Source organism: Tupaia chinensis, unplaced genomic scaffold, assembly GCF_000334495.1.
Source record: "Tupaia chinensis unplaced genomic scaffold, TupChi_1.0 Scaffold145685_1, whole genome shotgun sequence".
NCBI classification, from domain to species: Eukaryota; Metazoa; Chordata; class Mammalia; order Scandentia; family Tupaiidae; genus Tupaia; species Tupaia belangeri.
Genome location: NW_006205542.1, coordinates 1,091,841 through 1,105,407, shown reverse-complemented (window position 1 = coordinate 1,105,407; position 13,567 = coordinate 1,091,841). Strand labels below are relative to the sequence as shown.

The 13,567-nt window shown below is 35.5% G+C and overlaps 1 protein-coding gene across 1 annotated transcript in view; it reads right to left on the bottom strand.

The window, feature by feature from the left end:
- Positions 1-13,305, bottom strand: part of OGFRL1 (opioid growth factor receptor like 1) — a 15,756-nt gene extending 2,451 nt beyond the window's left edge. The window contains exons 1-6 of the mRNA XM_027768225.1: positions 13,201-13,305; positions 9,457-9,543; positions 8,478-8,559; positions 5,485-5,563; positions 5,318-5,384; positions 5,055-5,200 (exon numbers count right to left, since the gene is read on the bottom strand). Of these exons, the coding sequence (XP_027624026.1) occupies positions 5,055-5,200; positions 5,318-5,384; positions 5,485-5,563; positions 8,478-8,559; positions 9,457-9,543; positions 13,201-13,305 (566 nt within the window). The remainder of the gene's footprint in view (positions 1-5,054; positions 5,201-5,317; positions 5,385-5,484; positions 5,564-8,477; positions 8,560-9,456; positions 9,544-13,200) is intronic.
- Between the last annotated feature and the right edge of the window lie 262 nt (positions 13,306-13,567).

Genomic DNA, 13,567 nt, shown 5'->3' with positions numbered 1-13,567 from the left:
CTATTTGGGAAGGGTGGATAAAGATGTTGACGAATTACTTGAGGGATGGATGGAGGTGATTCCATAGTCTCATATTTTAATCAAAAGGTTTGTTTGAACCAAAGAAAACTCTTAATGACTCAGGCTAAGCAAACATTAAAAGATAAGCCTGGTAATTTTATCATATCCATTCTTCCCAATGTTTACCAAAAAAGTGTTATCTTAACATTTAATTCCTTGAAATCCAAAGGGTAAAACAAAGCAAGATATATTTTGGCTTTCTGAATCTGTATTTTTAGTAGATAGGAAATAAGAGGTCTTTAGAGACAATACAAATTTGGGTAAAGTTAGGACAATGTGCCCTTAACAGCAAGATTGACTTAGTTATGTTCAACTAAATATGGAGTTTATATAGTCTTAAAAAATGGCAGAGCCAGCCCCAGGGTCTAATGGTTAAGGAAGCCTGCTCCCACATGGCCAAATGCTCAGTTCAAATCATGGCCCTGGCAGTTGAAAACATGCTTGGCACATGCAAAGGCATGCCCCAAATCCCAACAGGATAAAGAGATGGAGAAGGAACTGTGGCATGACCGCACTCAGCTGAAGTGTTCATTCTCCCTCTGTCTCTGGCAAGCACACATGTCCTCTGGCATACCATAAAAATAAACACACAACCAAACAAAAAACAACTTAGTGACAAAATCCGTAGGCAATATCTGCTTCTAAGTCTGTGAAAAAGAGATGTATGGAAAGATTGAAGAATGTTTTGGGTTTTTTGTTTCTTCTAAAAAGGAGCTAGCAAAACAAAATTGACTATATTTGTAACCAGTTCAGTTTAACATAACCAGTCCAAGATGAATGGTCAAGTGACACTTTCTGCATACATTACCTGTATCTACATATTCTCCAATTAAAAATACTTACATAGCATAAAGGGACAAAAACTTGGGTTGGAGAAAATGTCAAGATTCTGGAACAAAACTACAGAAGAAAGCATTGGGTGTTTTGGTATGATTTGAAATAAGTGCTACATGGCACAAGACAAAAGAATGGTTAAACCTCTGACAATATTCTGAGCAGTCTTGGGTTACACAGCATATAAAAGAGAGAAGGTGGAATTCCAGACAGAGGTAAGGGCAAAAAATAATGTTGAAATTTTCAGAACAGGTATGTGAAGAGAGAACACTCAGAAGGCATGAACCAGAAGACAGAAATAAACACTAGAAGAGGTTCCAGGGTCTCAAATATGTTTTAGCAATCCAAGTCGTTGACAAAACTGGAAACACATCTTAGTGAGTGGTCTACACATTTGTACTCTCAAGTTTGAAAATATTTCACCTTTTAGTCATGGCCACTTGTTCAGCAATGCTACTACATATGATTCAACACTATTCCTCTGCTTGGCTTCTGTAAACCTATTGAGTTCCCTGCCCACAATAAGAAACTCAAGATGCCATACAGATTAAAACACAAATAAGCTATGACATTTAAGAATGAATCAGAAAAGAATCTAACTGAAGAAGAAAATAGACAATTTCATATAATCCCCTATAATTTGCTCAGATCTAGTCAATAAAATTTTTTGGCAACTAAAGCAGAGAGGAAACATGTTCTCTGGCAGATTCTAAGGTAGTTAATTCACAGCTGGGAAAGCTCTATGTGATACATAAAAAAAAAATAAAGACAATACATGGTGGAAAGAAAGGGAGCTGCTTGGGGCAGGAGTAGGAGCAGAACCAATCAGGTTCTCCTCCCTGACTCAAGTCAGGGGAATCCTTTAATTAAACCCTTCAGAGAGGGCTCTGTTTCCACCTACAAGTCAGAGATCTGAGAATAAAACCACAAGAAGGATCTAAGCTAACGGTCATATTTTGCTCCTTATTTATTTGTTTGTTTGTTTTTCATTTCCCAGAGGGTCCATATACTTGCTAGAGAAAGAGAGAGAAAGAAAGCATCCCACAATGGGGCATGGTTATGCCACAGTCCCTTCTCCTCCATTTCTCCATTATGATAGGATTTTAGGCATGCATGCACAAGCACCTGGTGTAATTTTTCAAGTCACTAGATGCAAGATTCTAATTGTACAGTTAGTCATATGGGATCCATCCAGTCCCCTTAATCACTAGGCCACAGAACTGGCCCAATAATGTATTCATTCAACAAAAATTTACTAAGGAAGATTGTTGGTCCAACCCAAAACAAGTTGGGGAAGAAGAGTCTACAAAATGATAGTCACGAGTTCATGAAGGATGAGGGATTATCAGACCCTCTCTAAAGATTCACTCTTACTTTTGCCAACCTTCATGTCAATAGGCTACTTGTATATAGGTTTCTTTGACAGTGTGACTTAAGTGTTTAGAAACTTTGTCTAAAGTTGGTTATCTATATTGCTTAGGTAAAAATATATTCTTTCACTTTAAGTGCCCTAAATAAATGAAATTTAACTTGAGTTATAAATTAATAGGTCTTCTGGTCAGGATCATAAATGATTACCTATCTTCAGTATTTTAGTATAAGCTACCATTTTTTTAAAAATTTTCTAAAGGAACTATACACTCGCCAGAGAGACAGACAAAGAGGAAAAATGAGAAAGAACCTCCCTTTTGAGGATTGTCACACTGAAATCCTACCTTCTCCATTTCTTCTTTCCAGATTCTGGGCACATATGCACATGTACCCAGCATGTTTTTCAAGCCACCAGGTCAAGGACTTGAACCATTCAGTTGGCCATGTGGGATCCAGCCACCTTAATCACCACACTACCAGTGGGTCCACAGGCTACATTTTAGTGGTGCTGATTATACTATTAAAGTAAAAGGGAAACAACAATAATACTTCTTACCCAAGCAAGAAGTTTTAGAAAGACACAAAAAAATGAGATAAATGATGTGCAAAACTAATTGTTTTGGATAAAGAGCAATTGCTAAGATTAATGACTATTCCAACTGAAAACAAGTTGGGAAGGAAGAGTCTATAAATTTTCTCAAATTTTTTTCTTAGTACTTGCCCAGTTCAGCTAATTATACTGTGCTAAAATGAGCTTTAAGGCTGCTGGTTTTATTGTCCACCATTCATAAGTCACCCTATAATTTAAAAAGAGAAAAAAAAAGGCCAGTTTACATATGAAGAAAATATTAAGAAAAATAAACTCTGGCTATAAGTATTAATGAAAGTTATAAATATCTAAACAAAAGAATACAGAAAAACAACTCCAAAAAAAGGTTAAATTTTTCTTTATAGGTTTTGGGATGTATTAACCAAAAATGAGTTTGTTTGTTTTTTTTTTTCAAAAATGAGTTTTTATTTTTTACCTAAATAGTGAAGATAATTTAATTTTCCTATATTTTAGTATAAAATACAAGCACATCTCACTCCTTTTTTTGGATTCTTTTTTAACTTCTTATTGACATATAACAATTATATATATATCTGTGGGTTACAATATGATTTTTCAGCACAAGAATATAATGTGTATTGATTGAATCAAGGTGATTAGTACATCCATCATCTTAACTATTTGTCAATATTTTGAGAAAATCAAAATCCTCCTTATTTAGTTACCCTGAGCTATAAGGTACTAGCTATATTCATCCTATTGTAGTTTATTAAAAATTGTCCTCTCAATCTATGTGTAATTTTGTTCTCATTAAACAACATTCCTCTGTCCTCTAATGCCTCTTCCTCTCAGCTTTTTCTATTTCTATAATATTGCGATTATGTAATTTCTGCCTTGTTTCTTAACTGCTCCTGTCTAGTTCCATTTCATACATATATGTATATATATATATATATATATATATATATATATATATATATATATATATATATATATATATATATATATATATATATATATATATATATATATATATATATATATATATATATATATATATATATATATATATATATATATATATATATATATATATATATATATATATATATATATATATATATATATATATATATATATATATATATATATATATATATATATATATATATATATATATATATATATATATATATATATATATATATATATATATATATATATATATATATATATATATATATATATATATATATATATATATATATATATATATATATATATATATATATATATATATATATATATATATATATATATATATATATATATATATATATATATATATATATATATATATATATATATATATATATATATATATATATATATATATATATATATATATATATATATATATATATATATATATATATATATATATATATATATATATATATATATATATATATATATATATATATATATATATATATATATATATATATATATATATATATATATATATATATATATATATATATATATATATATATATATATATATATATATATATATATATATATATATATATATATATATATATATATATATATATATATATATATATATATATATATATATATATATATATATATATATATATATATATATATATATATATATATATATATATATATATATATATATATATATATACACAAATATATATATGTATATATATTTATAAATTGTCACTGAAATAAAGGAAAGTAAAGAGTGTAAGCATATGAGTGAATGGGAGTTCTTATAAAGTGAAGTTTATATCACTTAAATCACAATTTCATCTAAGGAGGCACCATTCTTGAGGATGTTAGAAACAGATTATGCCCCAAGAAGCTGACAGCCTATCAGAGCGAATACGGAAAGCTGCACACACAATAACTATGAATTCCAAGAAACATGGTCTAAGAGGGAGAGGCCACACTTGACTGTGGGGAGTAGGAGGTGGCAGGGAGACACAGCTCTGAAGCCGAATGGCCCTATTTCTACCTGGAATTTTGTTCTTTGCTGTTGTGTTGTTTTATTTTAAAAAATAGAAAACGATGTAAAATGCATCTCAGGGTGGCTTTTACCCCCAAATCCCTGGGCCCATCTACTAGTTCTTCATGTGCTGCATGAAGAACTCTGACCACGGTAACATGCACACGGCCTCGATTTATCACCAGGGCTTACTTACTCATTCAGATGCTGAAATCTTGCCTGCCAGTTAACAGCCCGAGCAACGTTCCCAGTTTTATCAACCAGCTTAATTCCAAAAAATTCCAGCATCATTTTATAAGCCAGAAGAAATCTTCTAATTGCTTCTTTTGTTTTTTTGAATTCCTAATATTAAAACAAAAATAAGAAAAAAGTCAATTTAAATGATTCAGTAGCTACCAGGACAATAATAAAGCAGTGTTATTTAGCCACCTCATATAAAATGAAATGAGCTTGTATTACCTCGATTTCATATGTAGTTAGTTCTTTAGCATAAAAGTTTAAGCCTTGTTCTCTCAGGGGAAAAAGCCTATTTAAAAAATAAATAAATAAAATTTTTCTGTTAACATTGTCTTGAAAACATGCAGGATGAAATAGGAAATGTTCAAGATAGATAATATGTAACTAACCATTGAATGTAAGTGTGGTTGTGCTCCAGTTTTTCATAATCTCCTTTCCATTTATTTAGAACTTCTTCAATGTAAACACCTAAATGGTAGATATTTGGAAAATGAACCAACACTTAAAAACATTGTGAAGGCATTTTAAAATTTGAATTATCTGAGTTTTATTTAAAAAAACCTAAAAATTTAGTTAACAGTATACAAGAATAATGGTTTTAAAAGATGAATACCCTATGCTATATAGTTAGCTATATAATAAAACTATTAAAAAAAAAAAAAGTAATGGCACCTCCAATTGCAGAAAATTCTATTGGTCAATGTACTCTAAAATGGAGGCTGGCAAGCTTGGCAAACTCTGGGCTCTGAGCTGTTCTGTAAATAAAGTTTTATTGAAATACGGCCATGAACATTCATTTATGTATTGTCTACAGCTGTTTCTATACTGCAACAGCAGAGTTGTATAGTTGCAACATAGACCAATTGTCCTGCAAAACCTGAAATATTTACTCTCTGCCCATAAAGGAAACGTTTGCTAACCTCTAGTTCTTTAACTGTTATTTAGGATCAAAATGAAATGCATCCCAGGGAGAAAAGAAAAGAAGGGAAATAGGGAGGGAAGAAGAGAAAAGGGAAGGAAAGAAGCAAAAATAAGAGAGAAGATAGGGAGGCACAACAACAATAAAATTGTTGAGTGCTGTGTCAGTATTATAAACAGTATACATTATCCAGACTGATTTTCACACAACTCTCCCCAACAGTGTCATTATTACTATTTTCCTAATAAGGAAAATCACATACTAGTAAAACAGTAAATGTGGGAACAGACTACATGTCTTTCTGGCTCCAAAAAGTATCCCAACATCCCACTGTTCCCCTATAAAAAGTCACTATAGCCAACTCTTCCTGACTCTTGTAAAGACCATCAAGGTCTTTTAGTGGTCAATTAGTCAGTCTTTCAGAGAAAAAAAAAATCAACAACATAATCCTTCTCTAAATATAACACATCTCATTCTCGTTTCCTCCAAAAATTACCTGTTTGTAGTAGAGACCGACTCTTGGAAGGTTTGGTAAAAAGTTGTTTTGAATTATACTGTTGACTTTACTTGCATGTCAAAACCATTTGTCTCTGTAATTTTCCATTTGATTTAGCTTCCAACTACCCCTACTCCCTAGTAAGTAAAATATGCTATTGCAAGCTTATGCTAACGTGGGCACATGCATACATATATGTACACATACTGGAATGAACAGTGAGTGAGTTCATATAATTTACATAACAAACTAAAATAACATTTATATGACCTTAGCTAAAACTTCTAACTAATCTTATAAGATTTCAAAATAAATTTTGTGACAACGATTACCAGAAAAAATTATTGTATTGCTTGAAGTTACTGTTTTGTTTTTCTAAATTGCTAGCGGGAGCATGCACTTACTGGAGAAAGACAGAGAGAGAAAGTGAGAAAGCCCACCCCGAGTGGGGAATGGCCAGGCTACAATCCCTTCTCCTCCATCTCTCCCCTCGAGATTTTGGGCACACATGTGCCCAGCTTGTTTTTTCAGTTGCAGGGTCCAGGACAGTCAGCCATGTGAGATCCAGCAGACTTAACTGCCATGCCACAGGTGTTGCTGTTTTATACTACCTCAAAAATAAATTCACTACCAGAAACATGAAAATGGAGTTAAATACTGACATGGCTTTATGTTCAATATTTTTAATATTTGAAGGCATTCCTTTCAGTAAATTTTATAAAATTCTAATCAGAGTCAAATTAGTAAACTATCATTGCATTTCTTCATTGCATCATTTTCTTCCTTCAAAAGGTTTTTCCTTTTATCTAAAGTCCTTAACAAAACTAATAATTTCATTAACATCTGTCCATTGTTAAACAAAGCAGCACATTTCCATCATTAGTAAATGCAACAGTGCATTTTTATCCATAGGTTTACCTCCAAATCGGTGCAGCCTCTTTGGGACACCAGAAAGTTAAAGGCAAGTGAACTTAGCTTTCCCAGCAATGTTTCAGTCTCAGGACTCCCTCCTCCCAATACTCCCTCTCTCCTCTAGTTACTTCACCTAACAAGGTGAGGTCCTGCTGCTCTGAAAGCTTTGTGACCCTTATTCCCTGACCCACATCACTCTGGATAAACCTGCAAAGAACAGGAGCCAGGGCCATCTGGTCACCTCACACAAATAAGGGCTGGTTTGACCCGGATAAAATTGGGATATGTCCCACAAACCGCAGTGAGGTACCTCACAGAAATATGCAATTACGTGGTCATATTACCATAGCAGCCACATCCCCTCCCCTCACTATGGGTTTGGAAAAGATACAAGGGCAACTGCAGAATTGCAGAGACAGATTATTTGACAGAGCTGGACAGAGAGCTACTTATCTGAAGTCCCCTCCTCTGAATACTGAAATACTGAACTGGGCCTGACTGCTACAGCTTCCCAACACCCGAATCTGAAAACCGCCAGATTCTACATATAAACAGCACTTTCGATCACATTCTGATAGTTTCAGGTATGACACAGTGGAAAGAACAGTAGGCTCCGGAACCTAGACCCAACTCTGCAGTCAACTGAATGCCCCAGCAATCAATCATTTAAGATTTAAGTCCAAGCAACCTCATCTTTGAGATGGGAAAGCTGAACTTGATCTCCTCTAATACTCCTTAATAATCTGAAGTTCTGTGGTTCTATAAATCTCTTCTCTTTTCATCACAAAAACTGCCACTAGTATCTTCCAGGTAATAGCCAGGGTATAGGGGTGGTAGGATGCTGTCACTAATCCTTGGCCATTCCTTCAGAATTTACCGAGTGGATGCTCATCACTAAGGCCTAGGATTTGGAGGACAGCTTAGACTACAGCGCAGAGGAAAGCCAGTCAATGAAAAATGCATTCAGAATGTACTAACCACAGAATGAGTAAGGAATATCCAGGTGTATGTTGTTATTTAAAGTTTGCTTTTTACCAAAGTAGCAGGATACTCACCATCTGGCTTAAACGGAATTTTATTCTTATAAAAACGAAGATTACTCAAGTCATTTTGATATCGGATATCTTTGAAGTTCTGCTAAAGGAAAAAATAAATCAATCTCCAGCATATGGAAATATAAAAAAGGCATAAAGACCCTTCTTGTATGCTCTCTCATTGGCACCACAAAATTAGAAAAGCAAACAGAATATTTTATATTTTAGGAAAAAAACATTCTATACTCTTACTGGGTACTGGTGCCGATATTTGTATAAATCCCTTGCAGCATAAAAGCTTCTCTTTGGTTTGGCAGTTGCTTCAGTGGAATCACCATCCTAAAATAAAAAGTGAAATTTCATTTACATGTTGAAGCAAGATAATTTAACAGAGAAATTTCCAGAATAAACTTAAAATAATGATCATCTCTAAAGAAGGCCTAAAAACTGTTAACATGTCCATATTAATGAAAACACTACAATAATGCTTACTAGAAAATGTTCAGCTATTCTCCTTATTTGACCCAAAAACATTTGCCCTAAGGCATAGTTCTAAATAAAAGTTTTATTATTCACTACAAGCCTATAATGGTCAAATCTTATGGTTCAATATCCATCAGAAAATTCAAAAAGAATTCACATAAATTTTATAAAATAAATTTTAAAAAATTGTATAAAATATGAAATTTACCAGATGTTACACAAGTGATCCTGTGACTAAACTTATTTCAGAATGCTTTACAGGGACCAGCAGCTAGTGTAATGGCTATGTTGCTGAACTCCCATGTAGTCAACTGCGGTTCAATTCCTGGACCCAGTGACTTAAACTCACGCTGGGTGCATGTGCGTGCGTGCCCAGGATCTCACAGAGGAGAATGGAGGAGAAGGGATTGGAGTGTGGACATCCCCCCTGGGGGGGTGATTTCTTGCTTTCTGTCTCTCTGTCTCTGTCCTTCTGGTTAGCGCACATTCCCTATAGCAAAACATTCTATACTCTTACTGGGTACTGGTGCCGATATTTGTATAAATCCCTTGCAGCATAAAAGCTTCTCTTTGGTTTGGCAGTTGCTTCAGTGGAATCACCATCCTAAAATAAAAAGTGAAATTTCATTTACATGTTGAAGCAAGATAATTTAACAGAGAAATTTCCAGAATAAACTTAAAATAATGATCATCTCTAAAGAAGGCCTAAAAACTGTTAACATGTCCATATTAATGAAAACACTACAATAATGCTTACTAGAAAATGTTCAGCTATTCTCCTTATTTGACCCAAAAACATTTGCCCTAAGGCATAGTTCTAAATAAAAGTTTTATTATTCACTACAAGCCTATAATGGTCAAATCTTATGGTTCAATATCCATCAGAAAATTCAAAAAGAATTCACATAAATTTTATAAAATAAATTTTAAAAAATTGTATAAAATATGAAATTTACCAGATGTTACACAAGTGATCCTGTGACTAAACTTATTTCAGAATGCTTTACAGGGACCAGCAGCTAGTGTAATGGCTATGTTGCTGAACTCCCATGTAGTCAACTGCGGTTCAATTCCTGGACCCAGTGACTTAAACTCACGCTGGGTGCATGTGCGTGCGTGCCCAGGATCTCACAGAGGAGAATGGAGGAGAAGGGATTGGAGTGTGGACATCCCCCCTGGGGGGGTGATTTCTTGCTTTCTGTCTCTCTGTCTCTGTCCTTCTGGTTAGCGCACATTCCCTATAGCAAAAACCTCTCAAAAAAAAAAAAACAAAAAAAACGAATGCTTTACATAATACTGAAAATGTATTAAGATAATAAATCAACTCTACAAAGAAAATTGTCATTAAATTTGCAACAGTTAGCTATACTTGCAAGTCAAGTAATATTTATGCAAAGGAGGATTTTAAAATAATCTAACTAGCTTTCTAAACTCCATCCTTTGACCCACCACTATAAGTACACAAAGATATGAATCATCATCTGTCCATTCAAGTTTAATACAATATGATATAAATTAGCCCATGTAAAATACAATAAAAAGTTCTCACACAGAATTAACATCAGACTGAAGTAATTTATTTGTGGTACCTTACTCATACTATTTAAATTCTAAGAAAAATTATCACCGCCATGAAGTCATTTTTGTAGTGTAAGATAAAGGCCAACTTAATCCATTTATACTCTCTAACTATATATACTATTACATGACAAAGTGCTTTGCATTCTATGTAATAAAGAACAATCAGACTGATGAGAATGATGAAAAAGACTACCAAGTTGAGGCCTGAATATTCATTAAGAGCATTGCCCAAATCCTCTTCTCATCATCCCCTGCCCCCATCTGTGTTGACAGACTGGCATCCTCTAAGCAATTTTCACACATTTTTGAAGTGGTGTGATTCTCACTATTACTACAGAGATACTTACTTTAACACCAAATCCTCTGATGTTTAACATTACTCTGTCAAGTTACATAAGCAAGGAAAAACTTAAATTCTAGTCCTCGCCACACATTTCAAAATAGCTCTGCCTAGCAAGTTTCTGAATCTATTTAGCCTAAGCTACAACCATATGAATCATCATCCTACATCTGTAGAGAGCACTTTTCCATTTACAAAGCCTGCCCATGTATATTATTTCATTTTATTCTTCCAGGACACCTGCCTGATAGTTATTAGTGTTCTCGTTTTAGATACAGGTAACAGAGGCTCAGAGAACTTGGACAAAACCTAAAACCCAGAAACAGTGCAAGATCTAGAATCCCAGGCTTCAGACTCCGTGTTCAATTAATTAGGTCTGAAGCAATTTTAACGGCACTAAATGTGAAGGTTATATGGTTATATGCTGATATTAATCAGTGGCCAAAAACTTAGTCAGGAGACTCGGGTAAATCTTAACTCTGCTACTTAGTATTTGTGGGGCCTTATGTAAATCACTTAACTGAATCTTAGTTTTATCATCTGTGAAATCAAAGTAATGATTCATGCCCAAGCCTTTCCCAGGATTATCGTTAAGAATGACTGCATTCTCCAACCTCTAAATGTACCAACCTGCCAGCAAATGCCCCTGCTTCTTCAGTTCCTATTTCTTTCAGACCTCTATCGGCCCTCCTATGTGCTCAGCCAGGGACTGCGTTCCTCTTTCCCGGATCATCAGAATTTCCCTCTCCTCTGAATCATTCCTCTCAGGAAATAAACGTGGTACAGCATCTCGCCACCTTATTTGACCCAAGTTCATCCTTAATTACAAGTCCACTCATAGTCCCTGTCTCCTTGTCTGTCTTCTTTGCCCCTTCTCCCATGAGCCACCTCAGATTTTTCTCCTCAGCATCCCATCAAAACAACTCTTAGGAACTTCACCAACCAATCCCCATATTGCCAAACCATTTCTCAATGCTCATCTCAGGGGACTGGGCTGATTAATGTGTCCCTCCTTTTGGAAATCCTGTCAATACTTAGCTTTCAGCATACCACACTCTTCCTGTCTCACTGGGCTTCCTATCAGCCTCCCAGCATCAAATCTTTCCAAGACTTTAAATACCACCAATCTTAGACGTTGATGACTATGGTCCTAGACTGAGCCTCCATTTATTGATATAATGAACTATTCGACAATTCCACTTGGATAACTAATAGGCTATCAAACTCAAGAGAATCCTGGATTTAACTTGTACAGCTACCTTCTCCCTAGACTTCCCCGACCTCGATAATGGCACCACCATCTGCCCAATGTTCACAGGGACAGCAATGAAAGTGGCGAGAAGTCAATCTAGAATACACTTTAAAAGAAGTAACTACATTGACTGTGGGATATAGGGAAGAAGTGGAATTGACAGGCAAAAAAGCAACACCAAAGAGTGGGTTTATTTTTTGAGAAACTAGATGGTGACACAAGAAAACTTCACTATTAAGGGGACTAGAAAGGATTGGTGCAGCTTGGTTGCAACTAGCTTATTTCAACATTAATCACTAAATCGTTTTACGTAGATGGACCTAGTTAGCTAGATTGACTCTTGGCTGATGTTTTTGATATCCTAAACTTCAATGGGAAACAAGCAGACGGGGAAAAACACCTAATGCCAACACGTAAAATATCTAGTGTTTTCCTAGGGTCGAATTAGCAATGCAAAATGATAGAGCAGTGCTGGGGAGCACATTCAGGATTCCAGCAGGTCCCGGTCCTGACACTGGTGCACACATGTTTGAGTCTACATCATTCTCGCTCTGTATGAAGAGCAAGCCGCTCTTTTTCTCTAAGCCTCAGTTTTCTCTAAAGAGGGGATTAAAATGGCAAACTCTCACCCTGAAATTGATGTGCATTTAAATAACATGTTTAGCATAGAGACTGCACTAAGACTTCACGGTTGCTCCTTACCTAAACAGAGACGATCATCAAGATGTTTGAGGCAGTGTGAGCTCTAATGTTGAGGTGATGGCTCCTGTAAAACCCTGCCGCCACACTGGACTTTGGGTTGCATTGCTCACCCTCCTTCCCCCATGGCTGACAGAGGAAGGCCTACGGCAGAACAGCCCAACACCTCCAGATGCAGTCTTCTAAGAGCAGACTATGCAGTTCCTCCTTTTTTAAAGTTTCTGCTTATTTCTAGTCCATCAGAGATTAAGGAGGTCATTTATCTTTTTAACTAACCTCTCCTCCAAACCGTATTAGTCAAATGATTTAAGCACAGTTGGATCAACAAGTCTTCTGGGTGAAATAAGATGTTTGAGAAGTGCTCTGAGCTGCTGGGTTCAAAGCCTTACTTGGGTAGGAACTTCCGACGAAGGCCCTGTACAGTACTTTGAATGGCTGTAGACCCCACTGCAAAGGACAGTGCTGGCTGCTTGGCAACTGCAGTCCCACCTCATTCTGAGTAATTTTTACCAATAACACGCACTAGGCGGGTTTTCACAATCCTCTATATTTAGACAGGTTCCTCCCACCCCACCTTCGCATCACCCAGCTGTGCCGCAGAGGAAAGGAAAGCACCCGGTTAAGTTGGCTTCTGCCTTGAGGGACTTCCCTGTCGCACCCACAGACAGGCCCCAGGCCGGCAGCTGGCGGCCCCGGCGCTCCGGGCCCGCAGGCCCCCGCCGGATCCGCGGAGCCCTGGCCCAGCCGCGGGCGCGG